This window comes from Silene latifolia, chromosome 2 (assembly GCF_048544455.1).
Source record: "Silene latifolia isolate original U9 population chromosome 2, ASM4854445v1, whole genome shotgun sequence".
Taxonomy (NCBI): Eukaryota; Viridiplantae; Streptophyta; class Magnoliopsida; order Caryophyllales; family Caryophyllaceae; genus Silene; species Silene latifolia.
The window spans coordinates 163915936-163933233 of record NC_133527.1 but is presented as its reverse complement, the minus strand read 5'-3'; the positions used below and the strand labels follow the sequence as shown (position 1 = coordinate 163933233).

Sequence of the window (17298 nt, the reverse complement as noted above, 5' to 3'; positions counted from 1 at the left end):
TACTACTCTCTCCGATTCTTAGGAATTGCCCCATTTTTTTACAAGGATTATTTTTTTACAAGGATTAAGAATACGTATGAGCGTGAGTAGGTGGTGATTTTCACCATAACATTGAATTTTAGTCGTATAAAATACGCTCAAAATAGAAATGAAACAATTTCAAATAACAAGAGAGGGTACTACAATAGCCATTTTATACAACTCCAAAAAGGAACACCATCAACATCAATTGCATTGTAATTTTCCTTTACCATTGTTTTTGCGATTCAGAGTAATCGGAGTACATGGTATTACTGGGATATCTATCATACCCAAAGATATTAAGAATCGATGAGAAGAATCAAAGTTGGTTATATTTGCCCCCAAAAATAAAATTAAAAATTGATACCCAGACAAATTAAGCATATTGTAACTTGAGTGTCTTTTTGGTTGAATTATATGGAGGAGGTATCCGATCTTGCACATTTGCAAAAATATCCTCACGACTGGGGGGAACCATTGCAACGGGTGAATCAAGCACGTAGTCAGGAATAATTGGCAAAGTCTCCTCGAAGATTTCTTTGACTGTCTGCAATGGTTTAGAACTGAATGAGAAAATTTTGTTTGCAGGAAACCAATAATAGTTAGCTTAACAAAAGAACTTTGAGATCTGAAAGTCCTTTTGTAATGGAGCGCGATGCAAAGACACTCCGGTAAGAGCCATAAAGGGAGCAATGTTACTAAATACGACCATTGAACTTCAACAAACAGAAGTACCTTGCAATGTTTAAAAGCAGCATCTACATGACGCTTCCAAACTCCATTTCTTGGCTCAGCATGAAAAATGTTAAGTATAGGCTGCGCCATGAAATAAAAGATCATATAAGTATTTTGTTACATATGATTCTTTTTCTATTTCAAGGCAAGTCACGGAGCATTAAGTGAGAATGGAACAGTTCATATTCTACGGATGCCATTCAAGAAAACACAACTTCACGCACATGACTATTAAGAGGAACTGTAAGTCTGTAGACTCAAACAATCTGAATTTATACACCAAACATACACACAAAAAAGTTCTTCGGAAAAAAAATGTAGGAAGACCAAATAAAATGTAGTAATGGAGGAGCTATTCCTATTTCATCGAAAAGGAATTTTTTTGAAGTTGCGGAATTCTAGTACTATAAATATAAATATGTCAAACCGCGGTAGAGGAGTATCCATTAAGCAAGTATATTTGTCTTAGTTTTTGATGCAAAATGGGATTCCCCTATTTCTTATTAATTCTAGAATAAAGACGTCATTTGTATAAGGTTCAACTCCAAAAGAGAATTAATGGTTTCCCATAAATCTATCCCCCTTGAACTTATTGCTCCATCTCAAATGCAGGTATCCAAATACTGAGATGCATACCTTGACAAGATCCCTAACATTTGGTCTGTTGTTACCATGTTGACCAAGCACAGAATCTGCGTACTCTTGGTATTTCTCCAGAACCTACAGAGAAAATATTAGTAATAGCCCAGATGTTCATAAACACATGGTTAATCATCTGTAGACTCAATCTGAAATTCTAACCTGTCGACGGGTAAGATCTGAAGGAGGAACCCCATAGACTTCACTGTCTACATATTTTAACACCTGCCAAGGGCTATAGAATAGAAATATCCATCATTCAAAAGTAGAGAGAGCATTTGGCAGAAAAAATTAACATCCTAATATGGATTTCACAGCCAGTATGATCTGCAGGTTCAGACTTCAGATGCATGCAACCTTATGAGAACATCTTAGGTGAGAATTTGTGATAAGCATACGTCATCTAATAACTTAATTTATGTACTCAACAAAATTGCCTTTCCACAACAACCAGGTAGTATTATGCATCAAATTTCAAATCCAATGTTCAAATTAGAATCCATCATTCATAAGATACTTAACTAACTTCATCAAACATATATAAGTATGTATCATCGCTTCATCGGAGACGGCAAAAGGGGAAAAATGAGACACAGTTACAACTAGGAGAACTAGGCAGAGACCGGGGCAGGGGGATCCCATTGGATTTGTCCAACACCAAAAATGATCCTAAGTTATTCACAGCTTATTATCCTACAAATCTTTTCAACTTTATTCGCTGAAGAATTTTAGGTTCTACCTTACAGGACGTAATGTCTTCTTTGAGTTCAGTTCACAAAAACCACCAAATATCACGCAAAAGGTATTGAAATAATCATAATTAATCAATCAGACAAGAATATGACTTGACAAGTCAAGTTATGGAGTCATCAACAGACTGTAAATCAAACATGCATAGAAGTTCCAGTCAGAGCAAGGTTTTGGGAAAATATACAAGCCTATGCAAGCTCATACTCTCATACAGCAGATCAAGATCAATTGCAAGGCAGTGCATTTGAGCCGTTTTTGTGTCCATAATCTACAAATGGTTTCCTTCAGAAAAGACTAATATTTTATTTCTTCTTGCTCACGTTCCATCCATAAAATAGAATTATTGTGCGTACTAACGACATATATGTATGGCAACACCATAGTATTATACAAATAAACAAACTTCACCACTGCTGAACTCACTTATAGTAGGCAGCACGTCCGACCATTACGCCATAAGCACCTTCTCTCAATGCTGCATTAACCTTTAAACCAATTTATCAGACAACAGAAGACAAATTTAGCACCAAAATCCAATACATAAACCAAGCTACCAGGGAGATTGACAAAGAACACACAGATATAAGCGCAAGAAAAATCAAAAAAAGAAAAAGTAACAAAGAAATATCCAACTATGAATGAAAATCTAAACTACAGTACTACACGCTACCAAAACTCCCAAAAATCCCCCATTGAAAAAGCAATGACTTCAGAACTTACTAATTCACCTACAAATGGAAAGTGAAATAAGGGGGGGAAAAAAGAGCAAAAGCCTCCAATAAATGCATTTCTAAAAGTAGATAGAAATATATGAAAGAACCATGAACATATACAGGCAGACTATATAAGAAATGAAAAGGACACGATTCTGAATCTAGGTGACACAGTCGTCATAAAAGGTGGTCCTTTCCCACCTCAAAAACAAAACATATGGACTCATAGAAAATGTAAAAAGCATTGACCGGGAAACAAATAGAGAAGTTAGGCAAAAATTTTACCTCCTCAACAGAATTTATTCCTCCGTTTATAGTAAACTTCAAGTCCGGAAAATCACGTACGAGACCATAATAGTATTCATATCTGTGTGACAAACATACCACATTTTCAATTAATTCTCCTAAATATTCAACTGACTTCCTACACATACCAAACAAAATTATACTTAAGACATCTTATTAGATTAGTGATGAGTGACAACTCAAAAAGGCTCTGGAAGGTGGAGCCCTTCAAAAAAGAACTTGTAAATTGTAATACATACTTCAGCGGAGGAATTGTTCGATTTTCAGCTGGACTAATCCCATTAAGAAGTGCTTTCCGCGAATGAATGACGAAGTGTTTGGTTGGAGAAGATGAAGACACTTCATAAATAAAATCACCTGGAAATCAGGAACAAAACACTAGGTTAACGCGTGAGTATCAGGAAGCATTTAGTGAACTTTCTCAAATACATCACACGAAAAATTAACCATCCAAAAGACTAGAGGCAACATAACAAACAGCACGTCAGTATAACCTCACCCTAACCTAATTTGCGAGAAACGTGCAGAAAAACTGCTTCCAGAAGGAAAATACTTACATAGTTCATCATAAGAATCATGGTCATCCACACCGATACGGCACTTCACTGTCACAGGAACATTTGTATTTGCAGCAATTACAGACATGGCCTTACCAACAAACTTCCCTTGCGTAGGACAAGAAGTCATCATGTTAGGAAACTTGGGAATTAAACAAACTAAAATAAAATTGATTACTCATTTAGAGTTACAAAATCAGTTTAATAGCTTCTAACCTTTGGATCAAGCATTAGGCGTACACCAAAACACCCATGTCCAACAACCCTAGGGCTAGGGCATCCACAACTGGTCAAATAAACAAAGCGATCACGGAGGTTCAATGATAAAAATGCCTCTGGATAATAAACTGCAAAAAAGACTATGATTCTAAGTAAACACGTAAAATAGTTAGTACTAACTTTAAGTTTATCTCATCATAGCCATAGGCATTAGCCAGCTGTGTAGCTTTTGCAATATTCTCCAAGTTATTTCCACCAATCTGGAGGACAATAGGATGTTGTTCTTGAGGAAATGCCAAAAACCTGTCCTGGAGATTTTCACATACAATGAAACAAATTAATAATGCATTGTCAACAGAAAATATTGCTACACGAATACAAGAATATTAACAATGAATTCACGTAACATCCACTTTCAAAGGCAAAGAAGAAAATAAGGTTATCTAAATTAATTCGCTACTAAAGAAACATTATCTGACATACACAAGTGTGCAAAAGTTATCCATTCAGTTGGAAAAAAGTGGCTGGTATTATGCATTGTAATGTAGCGTAAATGTCACTAAGCATCTTTCACTGTCTTCATAAAGAGAAGGGAGATGTAGCAGAAATTCAGGATTCAATTTTTGGAAAGAGATCCGCATAGAAAACCGGAAAATCAGCAAAGTAAACAAAAAAGGTAACAAAAAAACAATTCGAGTGAGAAGATTTTCTAACAAACTGTAGTATTCAGATTGATAATGTGCAAACCTAACTTCCTTTATTCGCAAATATGTGTCTCTGGAGTCTGGATAGTAACAAAGACACCATCATCTAAGATACAAATTCAACAGTTACTTGACTTACCAGGTTATCCTTCTGATAAACAATTGTCTCTGCTGCAAGCATCTCTGTGTACAGCCATGCATGTTTTGATATAATTCGCGCAAGTTGCCTATAATGACAATCTGTCCACTCCATCATAGGGGCAATACTGAATATGGCAACAAAAGGCATCATCAGCATAATAATTGTGTGATTCTGTTCAAAATTTTATTTCTGAAATGATGTGAACGAAGCAGTTCAGAGCATTAGGCAATAAAACACAACCTGAAGCGAGGAGGTGAATACTTGGCCACCACCATTGGTACTGTTTCGTGCAACGTATGGTGCTGTTCGTAACAGTATAGTTTCTTTGATATAGTTGATTTAGCTGTAAACTTCGACAAATAGTTACACTGGGTATGAAAGGCAATTGACCGAACAGGAGGAAATGAAGTGACCAGAGTGTACCCTGCAGACCTCATCATGCCCTAATCAGACCATAGCGTCCATGAATATGGAGTATATATGAGTGCAAATATGAGTCACAAATAACATTCGCGACTATAGGGGAGGGAGTGTTCAATGGTGAGTAGTGACAAGTTAGATCTTGATACAAACCTCTTAAAAAGCTCTGTCACTCAAAGCGAACAAAGGTAGTGTACAAATCCACATAAACTATCGGAGGCAGTGTTCAGTGGTCCCAACTTAGATATTAACGAACCCCTCAAACAGGCTTCTTCTTTTTTCCAATTTAGGCAGAAAGCCTTGCTTTGGGCGTACAAACCAAATATACAAATCACAATTATCTACTCCCTCCGTCCCATCCGTTTGTTTGCCTATTTTATTTTTTGTGAGGGTTATTATAATCAAAGGTAAGCAAGTGACTGGGACAGAGGGAGTAGTCGCTACTTACCCAAGATGAAAAGATGGTGCACGTAAGCAGACTACATGACACCCTAGCACAGGCAGCTTTCATTGTTACCGACTAGTATATTAATTATTAACACACCATTGGAGGGTCTAAACTTTGAATCATAGAAGATTAGAAACCATTCTCCCACCGAAAAAAGTTACAATTCCCAATCCTAAATAAAAAAACACGGCTGAATTTACATCCAAACCTGTCATTTCACAGAAACACTATTTCTACATAATTCCATATGGCTTCTATGCAAGATTCACAAACGGATTACGACCCTCCAGCAAAAATAAATACCCTGACAGCAAATCCAATGGTAATTGACAAAATCTTACTACACCCATAAAAAAAGGTCAATTCTTTTTATAACCAAAGGTGAAGACTTCGAATTGCGAAACCAAATCTTTAGAATTAGTTACAATCATTTAGCATAAAGAGTCCAAGATGGCTTCTGTAAGCATAATACACAGCTCAACATCAACATAAGTAACTTCTGAAGTTACTATAAAACAGGAGTTAGAAAAAAGAAACCATCTTTGTGAGCTAGACCATTGCAGACAACAGTTTGAAATCAAAATACGCCATTAATTCGGTTGTGAGGCGAGGGAAAATGGGCATACAAAGGAAATAGCTTTTGTTAAAATACTCCTCACGAAGAATTAAAAAAAAAAAACGTAAACAAATGATTGAGAAAGCGAGGAGTATGACGGAATAATACCTGAGAAAGCGGTGCGTTTGAGAGAAGGTAAGGCTAAGGAGGACGGCAAGAAGCAGATGAGAGGAAGCTGCAAAAGGGGTTCGGAGTTTCAGTGAATGATGCGCCTCATTTTGTGGCGTCAAATTGAATGCCTGATGCCTCTTTGCTTATGCTTTCCTGCTCTCTACAAAACTCATACTTTCAGCACTATATATCTTTGGGTTGGGTTTGGGTCCAATTCTAATTTGGGTCACTTTATACGATTTACAGATCTAGGCCCAACATCTCTTTTGTTCATTTCCAAAGAAAAATAAATAAATCAAAAAGAGAAAAATAAATAAATTAATTAAAAATTGCTGTAGCCAGGAGTTGAACCTGGAATCTTTTTTCTGAAGAGATTTGCCAATGTGCTACTGCAGCTTCGTTATGTTATTGAAGGAAACAAATTACATATTAGCAGTTTAGCACCCCATACTTTCAGCACTATATTGATATATTCTATATATCTTTGGGTTGGGGCCATTTCCAATTTGGGTCACTTTATACGGTTTACAGATCTTGGGCCAACATCTTTTTTCTTCAGTGTTCTAGATTTCTAGCAAATTAGTGATAGGGCTGGCACTATTTTCAAAGAAAAAACCCATAACTAAATTAAAAATAGAAAAAAAAATTTAAAAATTGCTGTAGCCAACCTGGAATCTTTAAACTCAAGAGATTTGCCAATGTGCTACTACAGCTTTGTTGTATAACTCAAGGAAACAAATTAAATATTAGCAACCATATTATCGCAGAAGTAAAACATGAAAAATTTGGAAGTCTTGGGCCTCGTTTTTTAGGGGGGGAAAACAAACAAGTTCTCCTGTTTCATTGAATTGTTTACGTTTTTATTTAAGGCCGTTTTATTTGATTGTTTACATTTCCTTATGGATATTTTTATTTTTATTTTGTGTTGACCAGATATATTCCTACCGAGAGTTGGGGCAATCTTTGATCAACTAAATAACTCATGTATATTTATCAACTTTTATACTTTTTTTTGTGTGAGTTCAAAAAGGTGTGGGTTTAATGAGGATATTTTACTAATTAAACTTATATATTGTTTAAAAGGTAAACTAAACAATTCAATAGAACGAAAAACTACTACATACTACTTTTAATATGAAGGTCAAGACTCAAGATCGTCAAATGAGAAACCGCCCAACCCTAACTGGTTATTGATCCGACACAACCGAAATGACCCGATTACCACCTCTATTTTTAACTACAACCAAAAGCCATCTACTTGATTGGTATTGATTTGGATAGGAGCCTTGGAACTGGAGGGGTAAACAGCATACAACATGTCTGTGGTTGAGAAGTAATTCCCCATTCTCCCTTCTTTCTGGTATTACTTCCTCCTCCTTATCACTTAGCATCAGCAGTAATCCTTCAATGGCAACTCTGAGCTTCCATCACACCCAATTCAGAGACACATCTTCTTCTGTTTCCTGCAAACCCACTTCCCTTTTCTCTTATTCCTCACAGCCTACTCAATTTTCCTGCACCACTACTACTACTACTGCTGCTGCTCACCATCATCACATACTATCAATAACCAACCCGTCTAAACGCCACCGTTTCCATCCGGTCAATTCCGTCTCTGAAAGCTCAGTTTCAGAGGCAAACCCCATTGAAGTTGATGATGACCCAACTGCTGAAATGAGCTATCTTGACCCTGCAACCCAACCCGAGAGCATCGTCGAGTGGGAATTGGATTTCTGCTCCAGACCCATTCTTGATATCCGTGGTAAAAAGATATGGGAGCTTGTTGTTTGTGATAACTCATTGTCTCTTCAATATACCAAGTATTTTCCTAACAATGTTATTAATAGTGTTACTTTGAAGAATGCTATTGCTGCTATTTGTGATGAATTAGGCCTTCCTCTCCCTCAGAAAATCCGATTTTTCAGGTCTTATGTTTGCTACTTTATCATAGTATTTCGTTTTGATTATCAGAGCGAATTCTCTGTCCCATTTTGTGTTGCATCTTTTGTCTCAAAAGTGGGATAGGTGATTTCAACTCGTTGATTTTGGACTGTAATGCAATTTTATTAAGTGTAGGTCTCAACTGCAGACTATTATAACAAAGGCGTGCAAGGAGCTTAATATCAAGCCAATTCCAAGTAAAAGGGTAAACATACTTACCTTTGGCAGCATCATAGTGATAGGGTGATACTCAATCTCGGTACCAACTACTAATACTCACTGAGTTTGTGTTTGACTCCAAAGCCGGGAAGATGGTACCGAAATTGGGTATCAATAAACCGGGTACCAACTACAACTTTCACACACAGATCAGCCAACAGAATCTAGTTATAGCATAGTGGATTGAATAAGTTGTCTTCCTAGGTTACAGACTTGCAGGTGCATTTTTATGAGTACCAATCAAGGGATCTGTCATTTATGTTCCCTTATCGCGCAGTATTGTGGTTGATGTCGTGTCATTTTACCTGAATTACAGTGTTTATCGTTACTTTTGTGGTTGGAAGAACGGTATGAGACAATCTATCAACGACATCCAGGCTTTCAGAAAGGATCAAAACCTCTTATGGTGTTAGATAACCCATTTCCTATGGAACTCCCTGAAAATCTGTTTGGGGAAAGATGGGCTTTCGTTCAGTTGCCTTATTCAGGTACACTATCCCATGAAGAATTATGCGTGTACATTTTACTTGTTATTAGTCTTAGCTTTTTTCGTATCTCAGCGGTGCAGGAAGAGATATTATCCCTAGATAAATCGGCATTTGGGGCTACTTTGGACTTGGATTTACTGGGTTATGAAATTGATGAGAAGGCACTAATCCCTGGACTAGCTGTTGCAACTTCCCGAGCTAAACCATTGGCAGGTGCATTGTCCTATCATTTTGTATCTCTGCTGCTATCGTAAAATCACCTCTCCGCCCTGCCTTTTTTTTTTTGAGGAATGCCGTGCTTAGTTGCTGGGTTACTGCTATGTCTTCTGTTTTCATTTTTCAATTTTCAAACAATTCCCAAAAGATAATCCTATTTGTTCATGTACATGGTGTTGAATGCACAGCTTGGATGAATGGTTTGGAAGTGAGCTCCATTGAGGCGGATACAGGACGGGGTAGTTTGATTCTATCAGTTGGACTATCGACCAGATATACATACGCCACATACACAAAGACACCTGAGATGACTTCAGAAGCCGAGGCATGGGAAGCAGCAAAGAAGGCTAGTGGAGGCCTACATTTTCTTGCCATCCAAGAGGATCTTGATTCTGATGATTGTGTTGGGTTTTGGCTGCTCCTCGATTTGCCGCCACCACCTGTGTAATCCTGATGATTGTGTATTTGTGTTGGGTTTCTTATTTACTGAAATTTTGTGATATGTATCATACACTAATGTGCTGTCTAGGAATACAGAGAAGAATATGAAAGCCTATAATGGCGACAGAAAATCGCCGCATACTCCTTTCCTTAAAAAAGAAGATGAACCCTTTCAAAAACTCTTCTAATTAAACAGATATAGCTATATCTCTGACAATTAGATGAACTTTAATTTGAAAAAATTAGCAAACTTGATATTATGATAATTATTAGAGCAATGAAGTTGACAACCAGTTGAGGCTACAGATTCCTAATCATGTACAACAAAGTAGGAATACCTGCCACAAATTCTGGGAAAAAAAATTTCCTACATTTAAGTTTGTCACTACTGTATGAGATACACGAGAACTAGCAAAATCAAGGGGTACACAGCAAGATCTGAGCCAGTGCCTGGAGCTGAGCCGAGGAGCAGGAAATGTGTCGAGGAGCCGGTGCCTTGAGCTGAGACTATGGAGCAGGGAATGTGTGCAGGAGCCAGAAATGTCTACAACTGTGACGGCAATTTCAAGGAGGATACATCAACTTGCCGGCTTCTTAATATTCACGATTTCAGTTTCTTTTGTTTCGGTTGGACAAGTCTGATTCTTTGCTTCCCAATTTCCAATCTCTTGGCTCTCCCATCATCAAGATCTATTGTCAATATTGACGTCCCCTCCAACATATCGCTGACAATACCCTTATGCCTACAAAACAGGAACCATCACCAATTAACCCACTGTAGATGCTTGCACTATAGCAAGATAAATGGCTCTATGGGCCAGCTAAAAGCTAAAACTTTAGAACATTTTTTTATTAGATTGAGTAACATTAACGGCAAGTCATTGTTTTTGACTACCAAATTATGGCGGACAAGTTTATCAAGAATAAACAGATAAATTATGACAACATCAAGATGCACACTTACCAGGAGTTATCAGATGGTTGATGAATCTCAACTCTCTTTCCTATAGCATCTCTTCCCAACTTGCTCAATATCCAAGTATCGTCCCCCATCTCCTTCCTTTTGCCTTGTGATGCTGTCGCATCTTCATCCTGATGTGTACGCTTTTCTACTGAAGGCGATGGCCTCTTTCTCTTTGACCTTTGACCCTTAACAGATACCGTTTCTTCATCACTCCGTGGAGCCCAAGAGCCCAGATAAGGGCTCTTTAATTTCAATCTTAGCGACAGCCTCGAGTCCTTAGGAGAGGCATCTACAAATGAAGAGGCTGCCTTATTAGTCTTTTGACCGTCACCGGATATATCAATGCTCTCCGGGTGCCTTCTGAATGACAACCTCGGACCTTTTGGTACAGTGGATTGAAGGCCTTCGGTACCAACATCCACTTCACTGAGTCTCTTTGATGACATAATTTGCGCCTTTTCAGGAATAAACAATCCATTTCCTCTGTCAGATTTAGCATTTGTGTCAGAAGGTGCAAATTTGCCCTTCACAATCTTTATTAAGTTACGCTCCCTTGGTTTTGCCTCTTCTACTGCATGGGGGCTATGAACTCCATAACCTGCAGATGCACACAGAAAGGGGATCATATGATCATTTCAGATAACTATCTACACAAATACACAAAATAACAAGTCTGTCATACCATCATCTGAGTTTTCAGCGCCATCTAGTCGCTGCGTCACATTGTCCCGCTGCCTATGCTGACTCACAACTTCATTTCCTCCTGCTAACCAAAGCCAGGGATGCATTTAACAAGCAATGAGTAATCTGACATGTATTTTATGTATTTCATGGTGAAAAATATGCAAAAAGAAAATGTCACTATCTAATAGCCACCTGCGAGCACAAGGACCAAGCAACATTCTATACTCAAGACAAATGCAGATCCAGAAGTCTTTAAACAAAAACATGAAAAATACAAGAATACAGGAAGATGTATTAATGTCTAACTGAACCCGAAATGGTGCTATGTAGAGGTGCTCAACATGGCGGGCCAGTCCGCCCCGGCCCGGTCTCGTGGGTCGACTTTCAGCAGCCCATGTGCTAGCCCAACACGACCCGTTCCTTCCCTCGGGTCGGGCCAGTGCCGCATTTTCCTTGGCTCAGCCCGGTCCAAACACTAAAAAATTTTAAAGCATAGGTGGCAAGGCCCGGCCCCCGCTACTCTGTGGGATGGGCTCGACCAACCTAGCACTGGCCCGGCCCAGCCCGGTCCCTCACCTGTGCCGTGCTAGTGCTGCGAACCCTTAGCCCGACCCGGCCCAGTGAGCACCTCGAGTGCTATGTCATATACGCTATAGATAGATGATATTATAATCCTTCATATATGACCAGAAGATGCAAACAGCATAGCCATGCAACACAGGAAGCTATCTAAAGTACAAAAACAGAAGACTCACCACTTAACGCCATCATATCTCGCTCCGTCTGATATCTTGAAGAGTCAGACCTTGGAGAGTGGGTTATGGTTTTATTTCGGGATCCCAAGTGTATAACTAGCTTTGTTCCCTTCACGGCCTTGAGTTTGCTGGCAGTGTTTCCCACATCCTCACTAATGCCAGCATCACTAATCTTGTTGTTCGTTATTGATGATATAGCACCTAGTCTGTCAGCATTGGTCCCAGTAATATCATCTATATATTTGCGTTTTAAACTGCCCTGCTTTTTCATTGGGTCAATTCTGTCAGAACTAAAATTTCCAGAAATGGGAGAAGAAATTAGTGCTGGTCCATCTGGATGGAGAACACCTATATCTTTGCTCCCTCTGAACCCGAGTGAGTGAGTATCATGGTGATCTTCAAGCTTGAACTCAGCATTAGAGGCCAAAAGTGTCTGATAACCCTTTTTCTTATTATATTTTTTACTCTGCGACTTCTTTAATGGATCCTTGATCTTCTTTGGGGAAGACTCTGTCAAACTTTTGTAAGAGAACTTTGAACTCCTTGTTGGACCATTATCTTCATCATCAGAGAAAGGTGAAATGGAAAAGATCTCTTCCTGAGTTGGCAATCCTGCAGCAGCTCTCAAGCTTGCAATTAAATCTTTATCTGCTTCATCCCTTCTTCTCCAGAGCTCCTGCACAGCATCTTCGAGATCCCTAACCTGAAAATGACAATTGTATTAGACCAGAAAGGAGTTGCAAGTTCGCAGTATTAATAATTTGGAAAGTAATTCATCAACACACCTGGTAACATTCACCTCGACAAGTTGAGCATGTGTATGGAAGATTTCCATCTATCTGAAACTGCAAATATCTTTCCTCACTGCATGTACAACACAGCCAAAACTAGTTAGCTCGTAGAGTGGCAAGGTTACACATGTTGTGGGAAGATAAAGGCAAGTTTATCCTTCAAAGTGCAAAAGCCAACAATAGTAAAAAGGATGACTATCAGAACTAACAACGGTGATCATTAGAACTAAAAACAGGGGATTATTATATTGACAACAGCTCCTGAGAAAGGACTCCTGAGGGAATTACTAGGCCCAGCAACAGGTTATTGCAATAACAAATAACTTCAAAGCTATAAGCTATACGCGTAGAAAACAGAGATAACCAGAGTGACCAGATAAAAATTAACCTAATTCCATCACACTGGCAATGCACCCAGCGCTGGCAAATATCGCAGCAAACCATAGGTGTAGCTTCAGAGTCTCTATAAACCTACATCATGGAATACAAGAATTGATCAACATTAATATGAAGAAATGAAATACTGAATTATGAAAAACTGGCTAAAGCTTAAAGATATGGATGTTACAAATTGAAAAGAAATATCAGCAGAGACAATATGAGCAAAATGGGGAAGGGAAATGATACAAATGAAAACAAACAACAGCGGATGTGGAACAAAGCGTGTAGCATGCATTAAAAACAGCCATCCAAAGCAACAGAAGAATAATGTTTTCAAGGCATAAGACGGTAGTCTTAACGCAATAACTCTGCAGGATGCACAACTTCTCAGGATACATGATGACGTCTCTAAGTTCATGTAAACAGAAAGGTAAAGGTATCCATACCTTCAGACAAACAGGACAGTAGTTGCCTTTAGTGAATAATCTGCCACAGGCGTCACAACAAGTATACCCCAAAAACCACCTGCAATATCCAATAAATAAACAAATGAAGAGCCATAGTGGAGAAACGAGGGCTCAAAATACAACTATAACTAAAAAGCCTGACCTATTCTCCAGAACAAATGACAATGTCAAACAATTAGCTCTACTAGACTAAATATACAACAGAGTTGCTGCCTCTAAGGATCCACCACACAAAGGTCTATTTCACATGTTATGAGCAGTCTTACCACGGAGCATCTATGCTCAACATATGCTTATATAGAAACCAAAGAGTTCACATAAAGTCCAAGTAATAGAGAACTGGAAAGTGAATAGATCATAAATTCGACACAACAAGCCTTTAACCATTGTGTCTCATGTTCTTAAAAGCAAGCACCTAATTATAGAGCAAGTTATTGAGAGCTAACTTAGATGACATATTCTTGAATGTACTACAAGTTTACAACACGAGCACATGGATTATAGAGCAAGTTATGGAGAGCTAATTACGATGACGTATTTTAATGTACAACAGATTTCCAAATTCTCCAATACCCAGAACACACAAGTTTTGTAGCTTGAGAACAATCCAAAACTAATAATTTCTACAACCTCTAAATCCATCAAAGCTAGAAACACCGCAGTGTGATGACAAACAAAACACCAAAAACAATCATAGTAACACCAAAAGCAAAGCAGGCCATCACTTCAACAAAAAATGTTGATAAATAATGTCAATTAAGGACGTTCATACCTTAAACTCAGACCATTTCCAGGAACATTTGACCCACAACTGTGGCACTTTGTATGCTTAGGGCACAGGTACGGTCCAGAACTAACATTCTGCACAAGCAAAATGCATATAAGGCACTCGCAGAGCACAACAGAACCACACAAGAACTGATGGAAACGAGTTAAACAGGCACAAGGTATCTAGAAAACCTTGTGTGGCGGCTGCATGCAGTAACAATGGAAAGCACCATCACATCTTTTACAAAATTTAAATTTAGCAGGCTCCCCAGTCCTACAGCAAACCTGAGGAAACACAGTTTGTAAAGTAATCAATAAACCAAACATCTGGTTTTTACCATAAACCAAAACACAAAAATCATAACAAGACAGGCAGACAAATTACAATAAAATTAGAAATCAGTCTTTACATATTATGACTAGCAAAACAGATGCAATTACCCCAGGACAGAGAGGTTGCAAAAGGCAATTACCTCGCATGTACGACAGGAGGGGCATGCCCACGAACTCCAATGAAAAAGATCTGCAGGATAACAAAAAAATCAGATATGGAGTACTGACTAAGTTATAAAAAAGATACGACATGGTAGCTAGTGCCTAGTAGGCTCAAAAACAAACCTCTATGTTGAGACCAAGTTCTCAAGCAATTCCTATGATACTTTTTGCCACAAGTTCTGCAAGGAAGCATTTTCTTTGCTCTCTCGGTGCCTTCCATTTCACCAGAGAAGCATAACCGACACATGACATTAACATTCCCATTCACATTGACAGTTGCATTAACATTCTCATTCACTTGCGCCGGATCCTGTGCAGCAGAATCTTTTGGTAGTTCCTGAACCAACAGAAAATACATTCAAAGACAAATTATACACAATGTATGGTGTCACAGAGGTTTACAAAAAAAAATAGAAAGTACATGAACAATGTGTATAAACTCGACCAACAATTCAACAAAATCAGTGGTTTTACAATAGTTAAAACGAATTTGAAAATATCATCACTGAAAAGTAGCAGTAAATAACTAATCACACACTCCCAAAGCAATAAACTTGTCCGGTATCGTGGCAAAGCTAATATCCTCAAGTATGAATTGTGAAAATGACGTCACTGAAAAATACTATCAAATCACACTTCCGAATCAATAAACTAGTCACCTATCAACGACCAAAAATGAGCCAGACAGTAGCGGAACTAAGGGAGACTAGCAGTACAGTCACCCCCTAACAAATGAAAAAAATCTAAACTTTTTAAGTTTAAATTTTCGATTTGTCCCCTTAGTTTACCTTATCGCATAACTAATTCACCCCCTGCCTATAAATCTTACTTACACAGGTTCTAACTACAAATCCTGCTTCCCCATATTACTATTTACTAGTTCGCTCCTCATGAAACTTTCGTCTCCCAAATACAAATCCTGGTTCTTCCGCTATAGTAGACCACCAGAACTCTAAATGATCAGTGGCAAATAGGTACAAATCCCTAAAATTGAAGAATTTGATAGAAAAGGGATAAAATAAGACTAGCAGAACAATGAAATTTCCGATTTTTTCCTCGTTCACCTTATTGTATTACTACTTCACCTAATTAACTACAAATCCCGGTTTCACCACTATAGCTCGAGCTCCAGGACTATCAATGACCATCAGGCAAAATTGAAAACCCCCAAAATCCGTAAAATTGACAATTTAAATTTTCAATCTTTTTCCCTAGCTTACCTTATTGCATTACTAGTTCAGCACCTACCTACAAATCCTGCTTCGACATTCGCCTCCTAACTACAAATCCCGGTTCCACAACTATAGTAGAGCATTAGAAACTATACACGATCAACAAAATTGACATAAAAAGGGGAGAAACAAACAAATACCAGGAGAGCCCCAGACTCAAAGCGGCGGGCAAAATCCTCAGCAGCCAAGGAAGCAGAAGCAGCCTTCTTCTGCAAAGCAGCACGCTTAGTCTGAGCAGAAAGCAACTCCTGGGCAGCGGCGGCATCATCGAGATGATTCAAAACAGGAGGCAAGAGAGGCGGTGGCGGAGGCGGAGGAAGAATAGGGACAGGAACTTGAACGGTAGCACCATCCTTAACCCTAAAAAGCCAAGGATCCTTCAAGAAATCCTCAAGACGAGAGATTTCACCTAAGAAATCAGATTTGGAATTGGGTTTCTGTAACTTACGCGGAAACCCTAGAGTGCAGAAGCAAATCCGCTTGCTGAAGAGGAGATATACAAAGAGGGGAAAGAGTGAATGAAGAAGGTTAGTGATGAAATAAAATGAAATTAAATTAAAGATTTAAAGGAAAATAAAAGGGGGCAAAATAATTATAATTACCAAGTAATTGGACAAGCGACGTGAAATGCCATCTCATATGACTTTCGAGTTAGTTGTTGTTTGAGATGAGAGAGATTTTGAGGATTTTTAGATTACTTCTACACACCATCTCTCTGATTCAGGCCCTCCTATTCTTTTGTTTTATGCGGTCAATTTTCACCGCTCGGCTACGGTTTCACTATTCGGGCCTCCGTTTTTATTTTTAATTAATATTTATAAATTAAATATTAATAAATATTGCACTGCAGTGACCACACCCTCTTGGGATTTGTCTATTTTACCCTTATCTATTTCTTTTACTAGTTTACCCTTTTCTCTCTCTTTCCCTGTTTCCCACCAGATATATCCGTCTCAAGGATAAAACAGGTCAAATATCACCCAATTGCAAAGGTGGGACAAATCTTTTCTTATTCTCGATGTATTTTACCTTTGTCTTATGTGTAATACTTGACTCGTCTTAAGTTTAAGACGGA

The 17298-nt window shown here is 38.4% G+C and overlaps 3 protein-coding genes across 5 annotated transcripts; 1 reads left to right on the top strand and 2 right to left on the bottom strand.

The window, feature by feature from the left end:
- Positions 1-177: 177 nt before the first annotated feature.
- On the bottom strand, positions 178-6540 carry LOC141643252 (uncharacterized). Of its 2 annotated transcripts, none has more exons than XM_074452323.1 (13): positions 6379-6540; positions 5027-5229; positions 4784-4910; positions 4121-4248; positions 3938-4007; positions 3722-3824; positions 3404-3521; positions 3144-3225; positions 2569-2630; positions 1558-1630; positions 1393-1476; positions 757-837; positions 178-568 (listed from the first exon to the last, which is right to left on the bottom strand). In XM_074452323.1, the coding sequence occupies exons 2-13, from the start codon at positions 5224-5226 to the stop codon at positions 398-400; spliced, it is 1299 nt and encodes a 432-aa protein (XP_074308424.1). In that variant the 5' UTR covers positions 5227-5229; positions 6379-6540; the 3' UTR covers positions 178-397. The 2 variants fall into 2 exon arrangements, with proteins under 2 accessions (XP_074308424.1, XP_074308425.1); XM_074452324.1 differs by having other exon boundaries at positions 5027-5210.
- A 1105-nt stretch (positions 6541-7645) lies between these two features.
- On the top strand, positions 7646-9865 carry LOC141643250 (protein TAB2 homolog, chloroplastic). Its single transcript, XM_074452321.1, has 5 exons — positions 7646-8306; positions 8458-8527; positions 8858-9029; positions 9102-9242; positions 9434-9865. The coding sequence occupies exons 1-5, from the start codon at positions 7789-7791 to the stop codon at positions 9691-9693; spliced, it is 1161 nt and encodes a 386-aa protein (XP_074308422.1). The 5' UTR covers positions 7646-7788; the 3' UTR covers positions 9694-9865.
- A 53-nt stretch (positions 9866-9918) lies between these two features.
- On the bottom strand, positions 9919-16948 carry LOC141643249 (uncharacterized). 2 transcript variants are annotated; one of them, XM_074452319.1, is made up of 13 exons: positions 16826-16948; positions 16364-16706; positions 15115-15328; positions 14970-15019; positions 14689-14781; positions 14501-14589; positions 13708-13786; positions 13269-13351; positions 12875-12953; positions 12090-12792; positions 11333-11416; positions 10651-11248; positions 9919-10429 (listed from the first exon to the last, which is right to left on the bottom strand). In XM_074452319.1, the coding sequence occupies exons 1-13, from the start codon at positions 16855-16857 to the stop codon at positions 10288-10290; spliced, it is 2589 nt and encodes an 862-aa protein (XP_074308420.1). In that variant the 5' UTR covers positions 16858-16948; the 3' UTR covers positions 9919-10287. The 2 variants fall into 2 exon arrangements, with proteins under 2 accessions (XP_074308420.1, XP_074308421.1); XM_074452320.1 differs by having other exon boundaries at positions 11333-11413.
- Positions 16949-17298: the final 350 nt, after the last annotated feature.